Genomic DNA, 23076 nt, shown 5'->3' on the forward strand with positions numbered 1-23076 from the left:
ATAGCAGATCTACATGCTCACAACGCCTCGCATTTGCGAGGCGTTGTGAGCATGTAGATCTGCTATTTTCACAATGGAATAGATTGAGTCAAACTAAATGTAATGCCAACTCCTACATTTCCAAGTGCTCGTCAGGGTGGGGGGTCCCCAGTTCAAATATGATTATTTTGGGGGTCACGGCCTGAAAAGGTTGAGGACCACTGTGTTAGTGGATGCTGAGGAGCAGGGCATGCCAGTGTTTTACAGATGCCCGCCGGGACTCGGAACAGCCAGCTTGAATCAGGGACACCGTCTGGTCACCGTAGCCTAGACAGGAGAGAAGCTTGAAACACCTGACAATATACAGTATCCAAGAGAAGACGCCACCAGACAAGAGGCCACGCCACCACGCCACCACCCCACCACGCCACCACCCCACCACGCCACCACCCCACCACACACCAGAAGGAGGTGAGCGTCCCAGCAGGAGAACTGGGCAGAATGGCGTGCCAGGCATTCAGCGCCGACTCCTTCGCCACCCTGGCGGGAGATTCTGCCCTGCCAATCCTCATGCACCACGGCCACGCCTCCGCCGGAGACTGCCTGCCCGCCGCGTCGCACGCTCACAGCATGGTGTCTGCAGGTACGCTCACAACTAGCCATAAATCATAACACCAGTAGAGGTCGCTAATGTTCGGACGTTACGTCTCTACTGGAGTTATAAGGGGGAGTCATAGGGCTCTCGCTGGTTGAGCTCCAACGTCCATATTCGGCTCAAAACATGTACAAATCAATAAGGTGCTCACCGCATCGTCGAAACAGCTTTATATCTACCGGTGAGCCCACTCGTCGGCATGTGTTAGTCCATATGTTTCTAATAAATTAATGTTTACTCAAACTTCTCAGAGACTCACGTTTCCTCGTCGGAATGCTTCCGCCTTCAGAACTACAGAACGTTGGAATACTTCCGCATACAAAAATAGCAGATATACAAGCTCACAGCGCTGCACCGAGTGCCGCGCTGCGAGCTTGTAGATCTGCTATAGTGAAAATTAGACCCTAACCCTGCCCCGATTCTATAAGTGTCTTTTGAATCGTTCTAAGGTTTTTTGAAAAACCTTATGTTTCTATGTCAGCAATCTGGCCTGCCATCGTCAAAGAAAAGGTCCTTTTCACTTCAACTGGAGCTCAGTTTCAGTCTGTTCTTGAGAGACTACTATGTCAGCGGTTCTCAAACCTTTTCATGTGAAGGACCCCCAAAATGATATGTATTTGACCACGGACCCCCATCTCAAAATATTTAGTTCCAGGGACCACCCAGAAGCAAAATTTGAGTTACAAACGTTCGCTTTAAAAATACATATATTCAAAGATTTGCACACATTTGCGCAACTTTTTTCAAAAATAGCAGATCTACAAGCTCGCAGCGCGGCACCGTGAGCTTGTAGATCTGCTATTTTTCAATAGTTAAAACATTCAATAATTCTAGGCCTAAATGGGTTAACCATGGGGTTTTTATACTGTGCATCTCCATTCTGACTTCTTATTGTCGAAGTGGCAACACTTCCATAGAAGTTAGGGTTAGGGGTAAGGGATAGGGTTAGTGTCGGAATGGACACATGTAAAACCCATCTGCAGCCAGCTTCTACCTTCCTCCTTTCCACCTTGTATCTCTGCAGGCGTTCTAATGAGCATTGACTCTCCAGTTTGTCTGGCACAGGTCATTGATTTCCTTTGCCAGAGTGCAAGTTGAATGATACCCATTTCCTTTCCTTTTTTCTTTTCCTTTCCTCCAGGGCCGGATCTAGCCTTTAGCACTAGGTGGGGCAGGAACAAATGATAGGGCGGTCTAACCCTCCAGCCCGTGCCGCCAAGCGGCGTGAGCAGGAAAGAAATGGGGGGACAAACCCCCTAAAACACCCAGAAATGCATAGTTTTCTATGCATTTACAAACAACAGGTGTAAGACCTGTTGTTTGTATGGCGTGTTATAGGTATAAACCTATAACACACAATACAAACAACAGGTCTTACACCTATCTCTCTCTCTCTCCCTCTAATATCTTATCAGTTTATATATCCATCTACCTAGTTGTAGCATATCGTTTCAAAGTTAATATTTTTGAAATTTTAGATTTTAACATGCCATCATGTTTGGTGGGGCAGACAGGGCATTTAGGAGGGCATTGCCCCCCCTTGCCTATGCCTAGATCCGGCCCTGCTTTCCTCTCCTCTCCTCTCCTCTCCTCTCCTCTCCTCTCCTCTCCTCTCCCCTCCCCTTCCCTCCCCTCCCCTCCCCTCTCCTCTCCTCTCCTCTCCTCTCCCCTCTCCCCTCCCCTCCCCTCCCCTCTCCTCTCCTCTCCTCTCCTCTCCTCTCCTCTCCTCTCCTCTCCTCTCCTCTCCTCTCCTCTCCTCTCCTCTCTCATCTCACTGGAGATGCTTTCACTGTGGGCTAAAAAAGAATGAAAGAGAGGAGAGATGTATGGTCCCTGCTGTGGCCGTAATGCTGTCATATGGTTAAATACACATTGCCTCCAATAACTCTCCTTCCACTCCAACCTTGTCTAACCATCAAAAAAAGACATTGACAGCACGTTTTTTTGTCTCTTCCTTTGGATTCCTGTGGATTAAGGTGATCCTCTGGGATTGTGGGAGCACAAGCCGTCAGCAATATTGATTGCAGAGAAATTACGAGCCCTGTGTGTTTTGAGAACCAGTGTAATATTGACTGCTCTCGTGGATACAGACTCACTCATCTCCAGTGGCGGCTCCAGGGGGGGGGGGGGCTTTAGCCCCCCCTGATGAAGGCTTAGCACCCCCTAAGCCCCCCCACCCCACAAACCCAATACTGATGAAAGGTATTTAAAGGTCAGCTGTCACGCCCCGAAATTATAATAGTATGATACAGTAGGATACAGTAGGATACAGTAAGGATACAGTAGGTCACGTGGTCTTTTTTAAATTATAATAGTATGATACAGTAGGATGCAGTAGGTCACATGGTCTTTTTTAAATTATAATAGTATGATACAGTAGGATGCAGTAGGTCACATGGTCTTTTTTTAAACAATCTGAATCATGGTCTGAATCAAATGATCCCATCCCCCGTAGCGCAGCCCCCTCCACACCCGGGGTCCGAGGAGTAGAGACAGACAGACAGACTCACACAGTACATTTTATAGATGATAAATACAAAACCAACGGTTTTGGACATACAAGGTTTCCACCCGACAACGACGATATTCTATAAATATAAGGTGCTGGGAGTGAAAATTATAATGTAGGGGTGCCTCGGATTAAAAAGATATTTAGGGGGTGCCCTGAGACAAAACCGTTTGGGAACCCTGCACTAGGCCAATAATCAGTGGTGGGCAAAATAGTCAACCCCAGTAGGCTGCTCGAGACAAAGTTACTCTTGTCATTTAAAAAGACTCAAGCATAGTGCAGATGCTGAAATGTTTTACTTAAAGGGGTACTGTCATCCTAAAAAAGTTAAGAAAAAAAACTAGTCTTTTATTAGTTAATATTTTTATGATGAAATTGTGGGAATGCGCAATCAAATTCAGACAGTAAGTACGTCTGTACAATGTACATTCTCTTCCCATCTCCCGCAGGGCCGCTCTCGCAGCCCACAGAAAGTAACTTCCTCAGCTCGCACAGGGCTACTGGGCTGGCGCTAAAGCTAAAGACACAAAATATTTTTTTTATATACTAGTAAGACGACTCAGGGCGACATGTGACGGGGTCGCGCCAATTCTTGGCCATCTGGCCAGTGATGTACGGTATATCGGACCAGTTACCCATATATGGACTGGAGACCCCTGCATGATAGTCAACAATGTTTATACCATTTTTATACAATTCTGTATCATACATACAAGTCTTGAGTCACAGTAATGTGGCACAGAGTGACAGTGATGGGATCGCCATATATGGCCATAAAAGGGATTCTGTTAGAGTGGTTCCCATGACATCACAACATACAATATATTGTATGCCCAATTGCCAGCCACACAGATATGGGCCATGTCTTGGCCATCTGGCCAGTGATATAGTATATATATATCGATGACATCAGGGATCTTCATATATGGGCATAAAAGGGATTCTGGGGAATACCCACATATTGACTTTTACATAGGTGATGTCACCTGTGATATCACCTGCGATGTCACAGTGATGTGTCAAGGGAGCGTGATTATGGATCCCACTGGGAAAGATGGATAACCACGCCCTGGACTCATTTTTGAAGCTTGTGATTGGCTGAACCGGATGTAGGGAGCGCTCCATTGTAGTCACTTGGACCGCGGCAGAGGTGCACCAAAACCTAAACCTATCCTTAACCCAACCCTAAAATGTACCTTAACCTAACCCTAACCCTAACCCTAACCTTAACCTCAGTAAAACTAACGTTGGTGAATGCTAACCTGGTGAAATGCTAACCTGCCGACACTGGTGAAAACGAGCGCTATATACCGTTTCCATCCATCTTCTCCAGTGGGATCCATAATCAGGTGTCAAGCAAACCAACCCATAGACTGTAAAAGTGTGTACACAGAAACAAGCTGTGACATTTCTCATGGTAAACTGTGACCTTCGGTCGCAATAAATATAAAATATCTCCAGACGAATCTGGTTGTTACATCAACATTGTTCATGAGAATATGTTTGTTTGTGTTTATTTGTTGAAATGGCGAAAACGCTCAAATTCACTGGGAGGGAAAGTTGTCTCCATTCTAACAGCGTTTGGTTCTGACCGAGGAGAAATGACCATTCTAACAGCGTTTCTGGTTCTGACTGAGGAGAAATGACCATTCTAACAGCGTTTCTGGTTCTGACTGAGGAGAAATGACCATTCTAACAGCGTTTCTGGTTCTGACTGAGGAGAAATGACCATTCTAACAGCGTTTCTGGTTCTGACCGAGGAGAAATGACCATTCTAACAGCGTTTGGTTCTGACCGAGGAGAAATGACCATTCTAACAGCATTTCTGAAACTTCATTATCTACCCTCCTTCAATTCACTTACTCCAACATTGTTTTGATTTGATTTTTATTTGGATCTCTTTTAGCCATCGGCTACTCTTCCAAGAGTCCAGCACACAATACATTACATTACAATCTATTATTACATTGTTCTTATTGCCGCATCCCACTTCCACGCCCCCTTTACATCCACTCCAACTCATAGGTAGTCGCATAGGTAGTCGTCGCATAGGTAGTCGGTAGTCGTCAGGACGGTAAGGAATACCGCCCATAACCCTATGCCGTCCGCTCATTCGCTAAGCACGAGAGAGAGGAGGCAACAGGGAAGACAGCACAAACAGCACAAATACACCGCGATGCTTCGAAGCACAAGTCTACACACGCTGGAGTGTGTGTGCAGTGCCGGTGCACCGAGCGCATTCTCTCTTCTCTGTGTTGAATGGAGGAGAAGTACAGACACAGACAGCACGGAGCGTCGCTACATGCTGCATTCCTTTCCTCCCCTCCTCCCTGTCCCCCTGCTTCCCCCGTCTCAAGACAAGTAGGAATTGGCCAATTGGGAAGAAATAGCCAACCAGTAACCAAGCTTTTCTGCTGGAATTAACCAAACTAGAATCCACGTGTTCCACAGAGGGTCTAACATTAGCGCTACTACGCTAGCTAGCTGAGAGCCTGCATTTCTCCGACCAGGAAGAGGCTGTTTAGTTTATTTTAGTTTAGTTTATTAAGGATCCCCATTAGTCTACACCGTAGTGGAAACTATTCTTCCATTAGTCTACAGCGTAGTGGAGACTATTCTTCGATTAGTCTACAGCGTAGTGTTGTAGGAGCAGTGTCCAAAAATGTGTTTGAAAGAATCGGCCTGATGGTGGCGCTATATGGGACAGATCCATGTTGATGACATGAGTGTAGACATACTGTGTAGCGATTTGCGTGATTTTAGGGCAAAATCTGTAGGAGTAGTGGCCAAAAATGTGGTTTAAAATATCGGCCTGAAGGTGGCGCTAAATGGGACAGATCCATGTTGATGACATGAGTGTAGACATACTGTGTAGCGATTTGCGTGATTTTAGGGCAAAAATTGTATGAGCAGTGTCCAAAAATGTGTTTTGCAAGAATCGGCCTCATGGTGGCGCTAGAAGAGGGCCATGTGAGAATTGATGGGTGGAGGTTGTGGTTTGGCAGGCAAGGAGAGTGTGTACAAAATTTGGCATGGATCGGGGCAACGGTTGCGGAGATATGAGCAGGGCAAAAGTGTGACGTGTGACGTGTGACTGACTGACTGACTGACGGACGGACAGCCGGTGGAGGTTTTGATAGTAAATGCGACCTGACGGTCGCAATCAATGTTACAGACAAAACATAAACTTAGAAAATAAAATTTACATTAAGCATTGAAAAAATAAAACAGGTTTGTCTGTCCAAAAATGCCAAAAATCTAACCCAAAATAATGTCCTTTTTTATTATTGCTGTCTTAAAGGGCGATTTCACCTCTGGGACAACCCAATCTTATTTTATTGTTGTTTGGGACACGATCAACGCAATCCTGAGTTATCTTTTGTGTTTAACATGTGTTTTTAGATATTTTTGTATTTCAGCATGTACTAGTGATGCATTTTGCATCATCAGTGATGCGTTTTGCATCATATGATGCATTTTGCATCACTAGTACATTCTGCTTTGTTGCAGGCATCTCTCTCTAATAAATAAGCATAAACAGACATATTCACATGAACAATGTTGATGTAACAACCAGATTTGTGTGGAATTATATTTTTTATATAGCCTACACAGATTTATATAAAAGACATTTCCGTGTCGAGTTCCTTCCTTGTTTGTATACGGATTGGATTGAAGTTGGAGGGGGCTGCGGGCGATGGGATCATTGGAGTCAGACTGTTCTCAGATAGACCATGTGACCTACTGTATAATACTATGACAGGGACGTGCTGGGCCCCTGATTCAGAACGGGAAAAAGAGTTGGAGAGGCCCTCATTGCGCGCTATAGAGAAAGATCTCTCTCTATAGTGCTGCTGCTACTCAAAGATTTGCCATTTCAGATCATGACAAGTGACAAGCCAGTGGGCCAATTACATGAGTTATATTTCGTCGTTGTCAGGTGGAAACCTTGTATGTCCAAAACCATTTTATAAATGATTTAAATTAGTGAAAATAGCGGATCTACAAGCACACAACGCCTCGCATCATGAGGCGTTGTGTGCTTGTAGATCTGCTTTTGTGCAACTACTTTTGTGCAACGGCCTTGTATGATGAAGCAGTGCTTTGCGAAAAAAATATATATATATAAATTTGAAACTTGGAGATACAAGGGTTCTGCCCAACAGTGACGATTTACTTTGTTGGCCGCCCAGCCCCCAAAATGGAACAAAGGCCATTTTATTATTATTTTTTTCCTAATGGCCGGCCTGGAATGAACCGGCCGTTCGGGAGTTGTCCCGCTTTTCCCAATGGCCAGCACTTCCCTGTACTATGATCATTTCGGGGTGTGTCAGCGGAACTTTAAGTAGCCTACTAAAGTATGTAGACTACTTTGTTTCACCCGAAGCTGTGTTGGATCGTCTTAATCAATTTATTCGAATCCAATCTAAATTATGTAAATGTATCTAATCAGCTCATTTGGCCCAGCTGTCTCCAGAGACGCAGGATAATTGCTGTCGATGTTTCACCGGTGTGAGTGTGACACATTCCACCAGGGACGTGCTGGCCATTGGGAAAAGCGGGACAACTCCCGAGCGGCCGGTTCATTCCTGGCCGGTCCAGGCCGGCCATTAGGAAAAAATTTAAAATAAAATGTCGGCATTCGTTCCATTTTGGGGGCTGGGCGGCAAACAAAGTAAATCGTCACTGTCGGGCAGAAACCTTGTATCTCCAAGTTTCAAATGTATACATTTTTTTGCAAAGCAAAGCCCTGCTTCATCATACAAGGCTGTTGCACAAAAGTAGTGAAATGAGCAGATCTACAAGCGGTGCGAGGCGTTGTGTGCTTGTAGATCGGCTCTTTTCACAAGTTTAAATAATTTTTAAAATGATAAATACAAAACAAACGGTTTTGGACATACAAGGTTTCCATCCGACAACGACAGTTGTACAGTAATTGGCCCACTGGCTTGTCACTTGTCATGATCTGAAATGGCAAATCTTTGAGTAGCAGCAGCGCTATAGAGAGAGATCTCTCTCTATAGCGCACAATGAGGGCCTCTCCAACTCTTTTTCCCGGGCTGAATCAGGGCCCAGCACGTCCCTGCATTCCACAATGTCTTTCAGGACGCCAGCACAGTAGTTTCTTTCCCCTGAATGGCCACAGCTCAGAATAAAGACATAATTAGATGAGCATCATCTAGGAGATATGAAACAGCGCATCCATAATGCACTTGCTAAACGTGTTATCAGATTTCTACTTATTAATTTATTGTTATACCTGCTCATCATGGCACCTAAATGGTAAATGGTGCATATATGGCGCCTTTCTCTAAAGAACTTTTACAAAAGGCACACACACATGCGAGGCACCAACCTGCACATCAGCAGCTGGTTCACACAGACATCTGCTCATTGTACATAATCCATTATGGCTGAGAGACAACTTAGAAGGACAATTTACACCTTTTGAATCTCGCTTAACAATGGCAGGCACACTGTAGAAGAGTAAACGGGTGCACTAATCCATGTAATCATAGATAAAAAGTACAAACTGTATCACATTGGGCCATTATTATGTTGTTTTTGGCCATGCGGGGCGTAAGTACAGTAAGTGGTCGATTAATTGATAAAATAGTATAAGCAAAGATAACAGTTTCTTTATTTGAAATATATTGTTAGAAGGGTCACTTGTACATAATTCATTGTATTATAATTACTTGGAGTGAATTGAATTGAGTCAATGTTACAGTATATTGAACTACTTTCCAAACAACTGCTTTAGTTTAAACTTGTGGAGTTGACTGAATGACATTTGATTTTGTCTCTGTCTGTGTCTCTGTGTCTCTGTGTGTCTCTCTCTCTCTCTCTCTCTGTCTCTCTCTCTCTCTCCCTCTCTCCCCAGTGCCCTCTGGTCTGTCTCTCGTGCAGTCGTCCAAGCGTTCCCACATGCACCTCTCCTCCTCCGCCCTCGGCAACGGCCCCGCCGGCTTGCACTACCCTGTCACCCCCTGTCACTACAGCAACCAGCAGGCCACCTACGGTATGATGGCAGGTGAGTGCATCGTAGGGCATTAATTATGGTATGATGGCAGGTGAGTGCATCGTAGGGCATTAATTATGGTATGATGGCAGGTGAGTGCATCGTAGGGCATTAATTATGGTATGATGGCAGGTGAGTGCATCGTAGGGCATTAATTATGGTATGATGGCAGGTGAGTGCATTAACCACTTGTGACGACCCCCCCCCCCCCCCCCCCCCCCGGTAAACAATTAAACCAACATAAAGTTTAAGTGTATAGAGGGTATCTGGACATTTCTAAAGTGCCAATTTAAGGACTTTTTAATACCTCTAAAATGGCAAATTAAACATTGTCCAGTGGGCAAAATATATAGAGCAGGGGTAGACAGACAACCTTAGGCTCAGGTGCCAACATTGGCACAGTGGAGGGTGATCACTGGCACACTGGCAGAAGTGTGAGAGAGAGGATTTATATTTTAAAATCAAATATTATTTTAAACATGGTCAATTCAATTAAGTCAATTCAATTAAGTTACATCCTGCACATACTTCTACATTCATTAAAATCTGAACTTTGACTGGGGAGGGAGTCGGGAGATTCATGGGTTTTTGGGCTATTGAATCTAATGATCCTTCTAACAATGTCCTGAAAATCTAAATATGTCAGAATTTTGACAGGTTGTCATAATGTATGTTGACATGGCACACTGATTATCGAGAAAATAAAAACATGGCACTTTCATTTCAAAAAGGTTGCTGACCCCTGATATAGAGGCAGAAATTGTGAAAATAGCCGATCTACATCAATTTGTCATTTTAAGGCTTGTATCTGCGAAAACAGCAAATCTACATGGTCTCGGCTATTTCCGGCTATTTTTGGCTGTGATCGGCTTCTTCGAAAGATCTTCCTCCTATAATGACATGCCCAAAATAGGCATCAATTATTTTCTTTTTTTAATAAAGAGCACTTCAGTGTTGTTTTTGACAGCAAATTTTGATTCAGTTTTAGTCACAGTCTTTTGAATAAAATGTCTTTTAGTTTTAGTCATAATTTAGTCACCTGAAAAGTTTACATTTTAGTCGACTAAATATCACAAGATTTTAGGCGACTAAATCTACAGTTGATTTAGTCAACTGAAATGTATTTTGGCAGGCCTTGATGGCATTCGTAATGGCTGATTTTACACTTGGTTGCATGCTTAAAATCGCCGATCTGGCGATCTAAGTGTACTGCAACGCGTTGTGAGCTTGTAGATCTGCTATTTTCAGCACGCAACACATGAGAGCAACCAAACATAAAATGACTCTCTTCTCCACTAGTCCCTCCCTAAAGTTTTTGTCTAGTTTTTATTTTGTTGACGAAATTGTCAATATATTTAGTCTTAGTTTTATTCATCACAGCGTACTTTTTATTTCGTTTTCGTCAGTGAAAAAAATGCAGACGATAAAATGTTTTCGTCATAGTCGACAAAATCAACACTGGAGCACTTTTTTGCAAGTTCCAGACTGCAGTGTGCGGGAACTCTTTCTGTGATTTTATTATCAGAGATCCCCTTCTGAACCGTTGTCCTACACAGCTATCAGCTATCAACCAACATGTTTAAAATGTCAAGGTCTCCACTTAACTCTGAGACTTACATACTTGTAAAGTTCAATTTAGACCTCCCAAAAGGAACCCAGAGAGTCTAGTTTTCAGTTTACAGTTTACAGTTTAGGCATTTAGCAGACGCTTTTTAATCCAAAGCGACTTACAATAAGTAGATAATACATCACAATAATAAACAAGATAATATGTCAGTACATCAACAGCAATATAACAAATGCAAATGGATATCTATCTAGAAAAAAAGCACAATATAATCAAGTTCTAGTACCTTGAAAAAAAAAACATCAAAACCAACGTGAAAAAGAATCGTGATAAAATCGTGTATTGTGATACAGCTTGGGAAAATATGGTGATATTGCATTTTTCCATATCGCCCAGCCCTACTTTCAACACAGGCTCTAAAACAGGACCCTGTTGGTACAGTAGCTCTGGTTATGATGGTGATGATGAAGAACATGATGAAGAACATGATGAAGAACATGTCTGTTGGTGGTGTTTTGTGCTTGTAGCTCAGGAGATGCTCTCAGCCAGCATCTCCCAGACCCGCATTCTGCAGACCTGCAGCGTCCCGCACCCCAACATGGTCAGTGGAGCAAACACACTGCAAGGTACACTTAAACACACACGCACGCACGCACGCACGCACGCACGCACGCACGCACGCACGCACGCACGCACGCACGCACGCACGCACGCACACACACACACACACACACACACACACACACACACACACACACACACACACACACACACACACACACACACACACACACACACACAGGGATGTGCTGGCCATTGGGAAAAGCGGGACAACTCCCGAACGGCTGGTTCATTCCCGGCCGGTCCAGGCCGGCCATTAGGAACAAAATTAAAAATAAAATGTCAGCCTTCGTTCCATTTTGGGGGCTGGGCGGCCAACAAAGTAAATTGTCACTGTGAGGCAGAAACCTCGTATCTCCAAGTTTCAAATGTGTACATTCTTTCGCAAAGCATCATACAAGGCCGTTGCACAAAAGTAGTGACAACAGCAGATCTACAAGCACCGCGAGGCGTTGTGTGCTTGTAGATCGGCTGTTTTCAAAAAACAACAAACAAGGTTTTCAGTCGCTGGAGTAGAGGGAACGCCACCGTCGCCCCCTGCAATGTTGTGGCCCTCGGCTTGGTAAACTAGACATAATTCGGCCCTTGGGGAAAACAAATTGTGGATTCCTGCTGCAAATGAAGTAAAATTACTGCCAAAATAAGCATAAAAGAAAATGTAAATGCACTACATTCTAGCCACCACAAGAGGGGAGTATAACATCATCCACAAACCAACATATCTGCTATTTTCACTACTTGTGTGACAATTTGTATGATGAATAGGGCTTTTCTTTTTTTTTTACAAAAAAACACACATTTGAAACTTGGAGATAAAAGGTTTTTTGCCTGACAGTGACAAAGTTGATCCTTTTCACTCCCAGCACCTTATATTTATAGCATCTTTTAGCAATTGTGTTGTGAGGAAAACATTGAGATAACAGCCATGTTGGTTAGAACTGACTGAACATGTTTTAAATGATACTAAATATATTTTTAAGTGTCCAAATAAATTCCAAATATTATCAAATGATCTCGCTGCACCCCTGGACTGCCGTCGCGGCACCCCAGGGTGCCCCGTCACCCACTTTGAAAACCCCTGAATTAAGGTATGTTGTTAACAGCAAAATGGTTCTTTAACAGTTTTAATGGGCATGTCAGGTGTTCTTGTGCCATGGAATAAAGGCCATGCAATGCATATTAGACTCTGGCCATTTATATTGAATCAGCTGATGTCAACACCCCACTGATAAGTGTCCCACTATGTTTAGTTATAGATATAAACCTAAGCCCCCCCCCCCCCCCCCAGGTGCTCTTCCTCCCTGCCTGTACAAGTTTCCAGACCACGGCCTCAGCGGAGGCTCTTGTAGTCTGAGCCATGGTTTCTCCTCCCTCCCACCGGCCCTCCTGTCTGACGAGGGCCCGGGGGGCCCGGGGGGCCTGGCCGGGCTGGGGGGCCTGGCCGGGCTGGGGGGCCTGGCCGGGCTGGGGGAGCTGGTCAAGGCAGACCCTCACAGGAGGAGCAGCAGCAGCAGGCCCCTGGACGAGACCCCCGCCATGGACTCACCACAGATCAGGGAGCTGGAGAGGTTTGCTAACGACTTCAAGCTGCGCAGGATCAAACTGGGTAAGCAGTGTTGATTTTGTTGACTAAAACTATGGCGAAAAATGTGTGTCGACTGCGTTTTTTTCACTGACGAAAACTAAATAAAAACTAAATAAAAACTAAGCTGTGATGACTAAAACTAAGACAAAATATATTGACAATTTTGTCAACAAAATAAAAACTAGACTAAAACGTTAGGGAGGGACTAGTGGAGAAGAGAGTCATTTTATGTTTGGTTGCTCTCAGGTGTTGCTTGCTGAAAATAGCAGATCTACAAGCTCACAACGCGTCACGCTGCGACGCGTTGTGAGCTTGTAGATCGGCTATTTTCAGCATGCAAACAAGTGTAAAATCAGTCATTACGATGCCATCAAGGCCTGCCAAAATGCATTTCAGTTGACTAAATCAACTGTAGATTTAGTCGCCATAACATCTTATGATATTTAGTCGACTAAAATTAGACTAAAACTAAAACTTTTCAGAGACATTTTATTCAAAAGACTATGACTAAAACTAAATCAAAATTTGCTGTCAAAAACAACACTGTGGGTAAGTTGTACTGCAAGGGTCTTCAACAGGGGGTCCGGGACCCCTAGGGGTTCCTCAGAGTTTCTACAGGGGGTCCTCCAAATCTTTGTGTGATACAAACTTTTTTCTCCTTCTTTTATATTAACCCCCTGAACCCTAGCGTCCGTTAGCCAAAAATAGCAGATCTACAAGCTCACAACGCCTTGCGCTGTAAATCATCTATTTTCGGCAGTGAGGTTTGGTATAGAGGGGGAAAAGAGCAGACTAAGTACAGAGTGAAAGGTTCATTAAGTATTGACGGTTCAAGTGGTTAAATATCTGAAAACACAAATTGACATGAATCCAAAATACACTGACGATCGTGCTGTCAAACAATGAAACTATATGGAATTTATGAACAGGTTGTGGGGGTCCCTGCTTCATCTCTCTCTCAACTAAGGGGTCCTTGGCCTGAAAACGTTGAAGACCCCTGATGTAGCCATGCGTACTGCACGCACGCACGTGCATGCACACACACACACACACACACACACACACACACACACACACACACACACACACACACACACACACACACACACACACACACACACACACACACACACACACAGGTACACCCCACACACACAGTCTATGGCTGCATCTATCTGTGCTAATACCTGTGTGTGTGTGTGTGTGTGTGTGTGTGTGTGTGTGTGTGTGTGTGTGTGTGTGTGTGTGTGTGTGTGTGTGTGTGTGTGTGTGTGTGTGCACCTGCAGGGTACACCCAGACCAACGTGGGCGAGGCCCTGGCAGCGGTGCACGGCTCAGAGTTCAGTCAGACCACCATCTGTCGCTTCGAGAACCTGCAGCTGAGCTTCAAGAACGCCCAGAAACTCAAAGCCATCCTGGCTAAATGGCTGGAGGAGGCAGAGCAGGCTGGAGGTGAGTCACAGTAAATGGAGGAGGAGGCAGAGCAGGCTGGAGGTGAGTCACAGTAAATGGAGGAGGAGGCAGAGCAGGTTGGGGGTGAGTCACAGTAAATGGTTGGAGGAGGCAGAGCAGGCTGGGGGTGAGTCACAGTAAATGGAGGAGGAGGCAGAGCAGGTTGGGGGTGAGTCACAGTAAATGGAGGAGGAGGCAGAGCAGGTTGGGGGTGAGTCACAGTAAATGGTTGGAGGAGGCAGAGCAGACTGGGGGTGAGTCACAGTAAATGGAGGAGGAAGCAGAGCAGCCTGGGGGTGAGTCACAGTAAATGGTTGGAGGAGGCAGAGCAGGCTGGGGGTGAGTCACAGTAAATGGAGGAGGCAGAGTAGGGTGGGGGTGAGTCACAGTAAATGGCTGGAGGAGGCAGAGCAGGCTGGGGGTGAGTCACAGTAAATGGAGGAGGCAGAGCAGACTGGGGGTGAGTCACAGTAAATGGAGGAGGCAGAGCAGACTGGGGGTGAGTCACAGTGAATGGAGGAGGAGGCAGAGCAGGCTGGGGGTGAGTCACAGTAAATGGAGGAGGCAGAGCAGGCTGGGGGTGAGTCACAGTAAATGGAGGAGGCAGAGCAGACTGGGGGTGAGTCACAGTGAATGGAGGAGGAGGCAGAGCAGGCTGGGGGTGAGTCACAGTAAATGGAGGAGGCAGAGCAGGCTGGGGGTGAGTCACAGTAAATGGAGGAGGAGGCAGAGCAGGCTGGGGGTGAGTCACAGTAAATGGAGGAGGAGGCAGAGCAGGCTGGGGGTGAGTCACAGTAAATGGAGGAGGCAGAGCAGGCTGGGGGTGAGTCACAGTAAATGGAGGAGGCAGAGCAGGTTGGGGTGAGTCACAGTAAATGGAGGAGGAGGCAGAGCAGGGTGGGGGTGAGTCACAGTAAATGGAGGAGGAGGCAGAGCAGGCTGGGGGTGAGTCACAGTAAATGGAGGAGGCAGAGCAGGCTGGGGGTGAGTCACAGTAAATGGAGGAGGCAGAGCAGGTTGGGGGTGAGTCACAGTAAATGGAGGAGGCAGAGCAGGTTGGGGGTGAGTCACAGTAAATGGAGGAGGCAGAGCAGGTTGGGGGTGAGTCACAGTAAATGGAGGAGGCAGAGCAGGTTGGGGGTGAGTCACAGTAAATGGAGGAGGAGGCAGAGCAGGCTGGGGGTGAGTCACAGTAAATGGAGGAGGCAGAGCAGGTGAGGGATGCAGTGTTGTGTCCTTCATGAAGGGTGCCTATCAGAACCCTTTGAGGTCCTGACTGGGGTGCGGCAGGGATGTATGCTCTCTCCCTTCCTGTTCATCCTTTGTATAGACTGGACCATGATGCAAGCAACGAGCAATAGCCGTACCGGCATCCAGTGGAGCCTGACCGAACAGCTGGAAGACCTGGATTTTGCTGACGATTTAGCACTCCTAGCACACACACACCAACAGATGCAGGAGAAATCATGCAAACTAGAGAAAGCAGCTGCTTCGCTTGGGCTCAAAATCAACGCAGGAAAAACCAAGGTGATGCGTATAAACAACAAGAACAACTCTCCAATAACCATGGACCAAAATCAGCTAGAGGAGGTAGACCGTTTTACTTACCTAGGTAGCATAATTGCTGTGGACGGAGGAACGGATGAGGATGTCAGTGCCAGAATTGGAAAAGCAAGGACCACTTTCAACATGTTAAATAAAATCTGGAAAGCAAAAAACATATCACGCAAGACCAAACTGCAAATATTCAATTCAAATGTCAAATCCACCCTACTCTACAGTTCAGAAACCTGGAAGATCACTACTAACATACTCCACAAAGTACAGACATTCTTCAACCGTTGCCTCCGACGCCTCCTAGGTATCTACTGGCCCAACACCATCACCAACATCAACCTGTGGGACCTCACTGGACAAGACACAATAGAAAAACAAATCAGGAGGAGGAAATGGAACTGGATAGGGCACACACTTCGCAGAGACAATAGATCAATCACCAAACATGCTCTAACATGGAACCCGCAAGGCAAGAGGAAGAGAGGAAGACCCAGAGCCACCTGGAGAAGATCAACAGAGCAGGAGATGAAGGTGCAAGGACTGTCATGGCAACAGCTGGAGCGGAGGGCACAAGACCGAAGGGGATGGAGGAGCCTCATCGATGGCCTATGTTCCTTAGGGAATTTAAAGGCCTAAGTAAGTAAAGTAAGAGCAGGTTGGGGGTGAGTCACAGTAAATGGAGGAGGCAGAGCAGGTTAGGGGTGAGTCACAGTAAATGGTTGGAGGAGGCAGAGCAGGCTGGGGGTGAGTCACAGTAAATGGAGGAGGCAGAGCAGGTTGGGGGTGAGTCACAGTAAATGGAGGAGGCAGAGCAGGTTGGGGGTGAGTCACAGTAAATGGAGGAGGCAGAGCAGGTTGGGGGTGAGTCACAGTAAATGGAGGAGGCAGAGCAGGTTGGGGGTGAGTCACAGCGAATGGAGGAGGCAGAGCAGGTTGGGGGTGAGTCACACTAAGGCCATGGATACACGGAGCTGGATATTTCATATATCCCGGTTTTTCAGATATCCACATAGAAAAATATCTAGGTCCACACGACAAAGATATCTAGGTCTAACAAGCACACACACAGTAAAGTCTTCAGAGATATCCGGGTTCCCTGTCTACACGGATCCAGTGAATCGGATATTTTTCAATGTCTTCACTTATTTATCCGGTTTAAAAAAATATCCAGCTTTGCGGCCTAAATATCCAGCTTCATGTGGCTGCAAGCCCTCCGTGTAGCCATGGCCTTATGGAGGAGGCAGAGCAGGCTGGAGGAGGCAGAGCAGGCTGGGGGTGAGTCACAGCGCACCACGTCAAACGCTTCAACACATTCAACACATATCGTCGTTGTCGGGTGAAAACCTTGTAAGTCCAAAACCGTTCGTTTTGCATTTTTCATTTTGAAAATGATTTAAACTAGTGAAAACAGCCGATCTACAAGCACACAATGCCTCGTGTTGCGAGGCATTGTGTGCCTGTAGATCTGCTGTTTTCACTACTTTTGTGCAACAGCCTGGTACGATGAAGCAGGGCTTTACTTTGTGGAAGAACGTACACATTTGAAATTTCGAGATACGAGGTTTCCACCCGAGAACGGCGATTATGCTCACAGAGAGATACTATCATATACGTATCATGTCAGCAAAATCATGTCAGTATCATGTCAGCAATAACAGGTCATATCATCAGGTCAGTATCATGTCAGTATCATGTCAGCAATAACAGGTCATATCATCAGGTCAGTATCATGTCAGCAATAACAGGTCATATCATCAGGTCAGTATCATGTCAGCAATAGTATCATCTATCATGGTCAGCATCATGTCAGCAGCCTATCATGTCAGTGTCCTGTTAGCCTCACAAACCCAGGCTTTTATCCTGTTAGTATCATGTCAGTCATCTTCATGGTCATTATCTTGTCAGTATCATGGTCAGTGTCATGACAGTGTTTTGTATAATATTCCATTCAGTACGGTATGGTAAAGTAACAATATTCCATTCAGTACGGTATGGTAAAGTAACAATATTCCATTCAGTACGGTATGGTAAAGTAACAATATTCCATTCAGTACGGTATGGTAAAGTAACAATATTCCATTCAGTACGGTAAAGTAACAATATTCCATTCAGTACGGTATGGTAAAGTAACAATATTCCATTCAGTACGGTAAAGTAACAATATTCCATTCAGTACGGTATGGTAAAGTAACAATATTCCATTCAGTACGGTAAAGTAACAATATTCCATTCAGTACGGTAAAGTAACAATAAATATTCCATTCAGTACGGTACAGTACAGTAACTATATTCCATTCAGTCCGGTACGGTAAAGTAACTATATTCCATGCAGTACGGTAAAGTACAGTAACAATATTATCCTTTGTCTCAGCTTTGTACAGTGAGAAAATGGGCATGAACGAACGCAAGAGGAAACGAAGAACCACCATCAGGTACAGTAACAATGAAAGATAAGTACAGTATATACAGTATGGTATATACAGTATACAGTACTGTAAATAAAACAAGTCACGTTAGAATTATTGAATGCTTGTTTAACCAGTGAAAAATAGCAGATCTACAAGCTCACAGTGCCGCGCTGCGAGCTTGTAGATCTGCTATTTTTGGAAAAAGTCGTGAAAATGTGTGCAAATCTTTGAATATATGTATTCAAAGATTTGTAACTTTTGTAACTCAAATTTTGCTTCTGGGGGGTCCCTGGAACTAAATATTTTGAGATGCGGGTCCGTGGCCAAATAAGTATTAGTTTGGGGGTCCTTCACATGAAAAGGTTTGAGAACCACTTACGTAGTAGTCTCTCAAGAACAGACTAACTGAGCTCCAGTTGAAGTGAAAAGGACCTTTTCTTTGTACGATGGCTGGCCAGATTGCTGACATAGAAACATAGGGTTTTTCAAAAAACCTTAGAAGGATTCAAAAGACACTTCGAATCGGGTCAAAATTCTAATTTTCATGATTTTTTTTTTGTTCAAAAAATAGCAGATCTACAAGAAAGTCTGCCTTCTGCACTCAGTGCTGCGCTGCGAGCTTGTATATCTGCTATTTTTTCAATGGTTAAAGCATAAAATAATAATACTGTGTACCCGTTCTGAATGGGTTCATCTCCTGCCCACTCCTCTTCTCCTGCAGTCTTGGTGCCAAGGAGGCCCTGGAGAGGAGCTTCATGGAGAAGAGCAAGCCGTCCTCCCAGGAGATCCTGAGGATGGCTGAGGGTCTCCACCTGGAGAAGGAGGTGGTCCGAGTCTGGTTCTGCAATCGCCGGCAACGGGAGAAGCGTGTCAAGACCAGCCTCCATCTCAGTTCCTACATGTCCAAAGAGATCATTACTGCCTCCTGCAGGTAGCCCAGAGAATGACCACAACCACTTTAACCAGGGGTCTTCAACGTTTTCAGGCCAAGGACCCCTTAGTTGAGAGGGAGATGAAGCAGGGACCCCCACAACCTGTTCATAGATTCCATATAGTTTCATTGTTTGACAGCACAATCATCAGTGTATTTTGGATTCATGTCAATTTGTGTTTTCAGATATTTAACCACTTGAACCGTCATTATCTAATAAACTTGACCTTTCACTCTGTACTTAGTCTGCTCTTTCCCCCTCTACACCAAACCTCTTCGCAGAAAATAGCCGATCTACAAGAGCTTGTAGATCTGCTATTTTTAGCTACAGTTCTCAGAATATGGACAAGTGGTTAATATAAAAAGGATTGGAAGATTTGGAGGACCCCCTGTAGTATCTCTGAGGACCCCCTAGGGGTCCCGGACCCCCTGTTGAAGACACCTGACTTAAACCCTAGTATAAATACTTGGTTGACCGGGGGGTCCCCCAGGGCTCTGTAGTACGTCTGTTCGTTTCTTCCCCCCATCAACACAAAATCTCCACCAACATTAGCCAATCTACAAGCTCACAGCACATGACAACGTGACTCGTTGTCAGCTTGTGATTTATTTTTGTAGAATGTTCGCGCGCCAAGAATAGGGACGCTAAAGGCCTTTGCACACAGGCGCGTTTATCCGTGCGGATAAAACGGACAATATCATTTTTTGAAAAGAAAACAATGATTCTCTATGACCTCATGCACACCGGCTCCGAATTAGCCGTGCGACGAGTGGCTGCCGCTGCGTTTTTTTCTCTCGATCGAACCCAGTTCGATTCGTGCGTCTTGTCGCATGCGGTGAAAAACTCATCACTCCTTTTACGACTCCTTTTGGGATCCGCAGCGTCGAGTCCGCACAGCATTGCACACCAAATCCAATGTGTTTTATTCATACAGCAAACGGAAGAAACGCAACTGTCCTGGTTGGAGTCATAAAAGGAGTGATGAGTTTTTTTACCGCATGCGACAAGACGCACAAATCGAACTGGGTTCGATCGAGAGAAACGCACGGCGGCAGCCACTCGTCGCACGGCTAATTCAGATGCGGTGTGCATGAGGTCGTAGAGAATCATTGTTTTCTTTAAAAAAAATGAAATTGTCCGTTTTATCCGTGCGGATAAAAGCGCCTGTGTGCAAAGACCTTAAGGGTTCAAGTGGTTAACCTGGTTAGGTTAACCACTTGAACCCTACTTCAGTAGGCCTAGTTGAGACCAGAGCCATCCATCTCAAGTGTGTGTTGTAACTTGAATGTAAATGTTTACAAAGCTCTTTGAGTTCTTCAGTGCTGTACTTAAATTGCAGGGTTAACATATTTGCTTTTTGCTTTCCATTTACAGTAATTACAAATATTTAGCATTGGTTCCCACATTGTGCCTTAGTACTGAACCATACCTGCACATCACAGCACTTGAGCTTAAGTGTGTGAATTATTTAGATAAAGCCATAACCGTTACCCCATGTCACACAAGCGCCATAATTATTGTTATTACTTTTAGCTGTGTTTAAAATGTAGAAAATGTTCTGCTGAGAAAAAGGTCTATTTTCAGACAAGCACCCATAGCAGCACTGCGTCCTTGTGCTAATGCTTACTTTCCTTAACGTTTGCTACTCTGACACCATGCATTTAGACCATAACATGCATGCTGTAGTTTCCTTGAGTCAAGCGGTGCATAGACTACACTACAGTACACTACACACTACACTACACTACACTGTACATCACATTGGTTTACTGTGGTTGAAAGATAAACGAGAAGGGGTGCCTGGTGGCTCAGCCAGTTATAATGTTATTAATAAGTTATTAATACAGTTAGTGCACACTGTAATAATATGTTATTAATACAGTTAGTACACTCTGTAATAATATGTTATTAATAATTTATTAATACAGTTAGTACACACTGTAATAATATGTTATTAATAAGTTATTAATACAGTTAGTACACACTGTAATAATGTTATGAATAAGTTATTAATACAGTTAGTACACTCTGTAATAATATGTTATTAATAATTTATTAATACAGTTAGTACACACTGTAATAATATGTTATTAATAAGTTATTAATACAGTTAGTACACACTGTAATAATATGTTATTAATAAGTTATTAATACAGTTAGTACACACTGTAATAATTATTATGCTACTTGTAGGACCAGTTTGAGTCTCTTCCGTCTCGGCCCTTGGTGTCTTGTCTCTTTAAACTAAGGAAGATTCCTTATATTAACTTATATTAACTTATATTAACTGCAATTTAACAGGCTGTTGCATTTCTTTGGTCCTTCGAGCACATGAAATTCAAATGAGTTTGAAAGATATTATGGTAATATATTGTAATTGTCACAACTATTTATTAACTCACACACACATGCACGCACGCACGCACGTGCACGCACACACACAATGTTGAAATACTTTATTGTACCCAACTTTATTTATTGATTGCTTGTTGTAACCGAGTCAGGGTGTGTAACTTCGGACATTTGAAGCTTTTTCCAACTAATGGATCAGAACGTGCCTTCTGCTTTCAGGTGGAGACGTCATTTTTCATGGTTGTCGATGCTGAGATGCGTTGACCTGACAAGGTGCTGTGTAAATAAATTAGAACCTGTTTCAGATGAGATGACTGATGCTCACTAAAGTGAACAAACAAACGCAGTATCTGACCCCAAATCTGAGCCTTCACCAGGCTGATATATTCTTGTAAAAATGGATATTGGAAATATTAGTTTGTCACACATACATCACAGAAAAGACATTCAGACAGCTGACAGATGGATTGATACACATAGCCTACATAGGCAGACAGAGGGATAGACAAGTGCACAATTTCTTCAAAGACTTGACAGAATACCAAACTAATACCAAAGGTATAATGCCTTAATTAGAGCATGGGCACACTTTTCATGTCCCAAAAATCCATGGTCACACCAACATAATACGGGGGTGTAAATATCGTCACTGTCGGGAAGAAACCTTGTATCTCCAAGTTTCAAATGTGTACGTTTCTTCGCCAAGTAAAGCCCTGCTTCATCATAGTAAGGCTGTCGCACAACAGTAGTGAAAACAGCAGATCTACAAGCACACAGTGTTGCTTGTAGATGGGCTGTTTTCACTAGTTTAAATCATTTTTAAAATGATAAATACAATACTGTCTTTCAAGCAGTTTCAAGGGGCACACTTGGCCCTTCTCAGGGGCACACCAAAGGTCCCCAGGCACAGTGGTTGAGAAACACTGGCCCAGACCACCAGTTACCGATGTTATTGAAAACGGTAAACAATCTGTACACATCAGCTGCTCACCTGCCTACAGTATGTGCCGACTGCAATGTCTTCAAAAAGTAAAATGAATGGTCAACATATCGGTCTGGCTTTAGCCTTAATACATACCTTGCACGTTTACCCTGGTGTAGAAGTCTCTTGTATCAAACAAGCTCTATGATGTGAAACGTTACGGCTTTGTCCATGTATTTCTAAGTGTAATAAATTTCTTATGACAGGCTATATAGTACTCCCTGTAAATCCCTGTTGTAGCCTGCACCATCTTTCATGATTACATGTGTCTCTGTTTTTTCCACAAAATAAATAATACATACAAACACGACAGCCCGCTCTTCCTTGCAATTTATACCCATCATCAGAGGAGAGTCACTGGGGCATCATAAATAAGACTATGGAACGCGTCCCAACAGGGCGAGGGGCTTGAACACAGACAGGCTCCACTCGTCTCATCTGTAATCCACTGAATA

General features: G+C 44.4%; 1 protein-coding gene across 1 annotated transcript; it reads left to right on the plus strand.

Annotated features, from left to right (window-relative positions):
• Positions 1-480: 480 nt before the first annotated feature.
• pou1f1 (POU class 1 homeobox 1) lies at positions 481-19290 on the plus strand (the record flags this gene model as incomplete). The annotated part of the gene is made up of 7 exons (XM_080753495.1): positions 481-622; positions 9028-9177; positions 11260-11358; positions 12642-12959; positions 14226-14390; positions 18319-18379; positions 19077-19290. The coding sequence occupies 7 exons, from the start codon at positions 481-483 to the stop codon at positions 19288-19290; spliced, it is 1149 nt and encodes a 382-aa protein (XP_080609621.1).
• Between the last annotated feature and the right edge of the window lie 3786 nt (positions 19291-23076).

This window comes from Nannobrachium achirus (assembly GCF_963921795.1).
Source record: "Nannobrachium achirus genome assembly, chromosome: 22".
Taxonomy (NCBI): Eukaryota; Metazoa; Chordata; class Actinopteri; order Myctophiformes; family Myctophidae; genus Nannobrachium; species Nannobrachium achirus.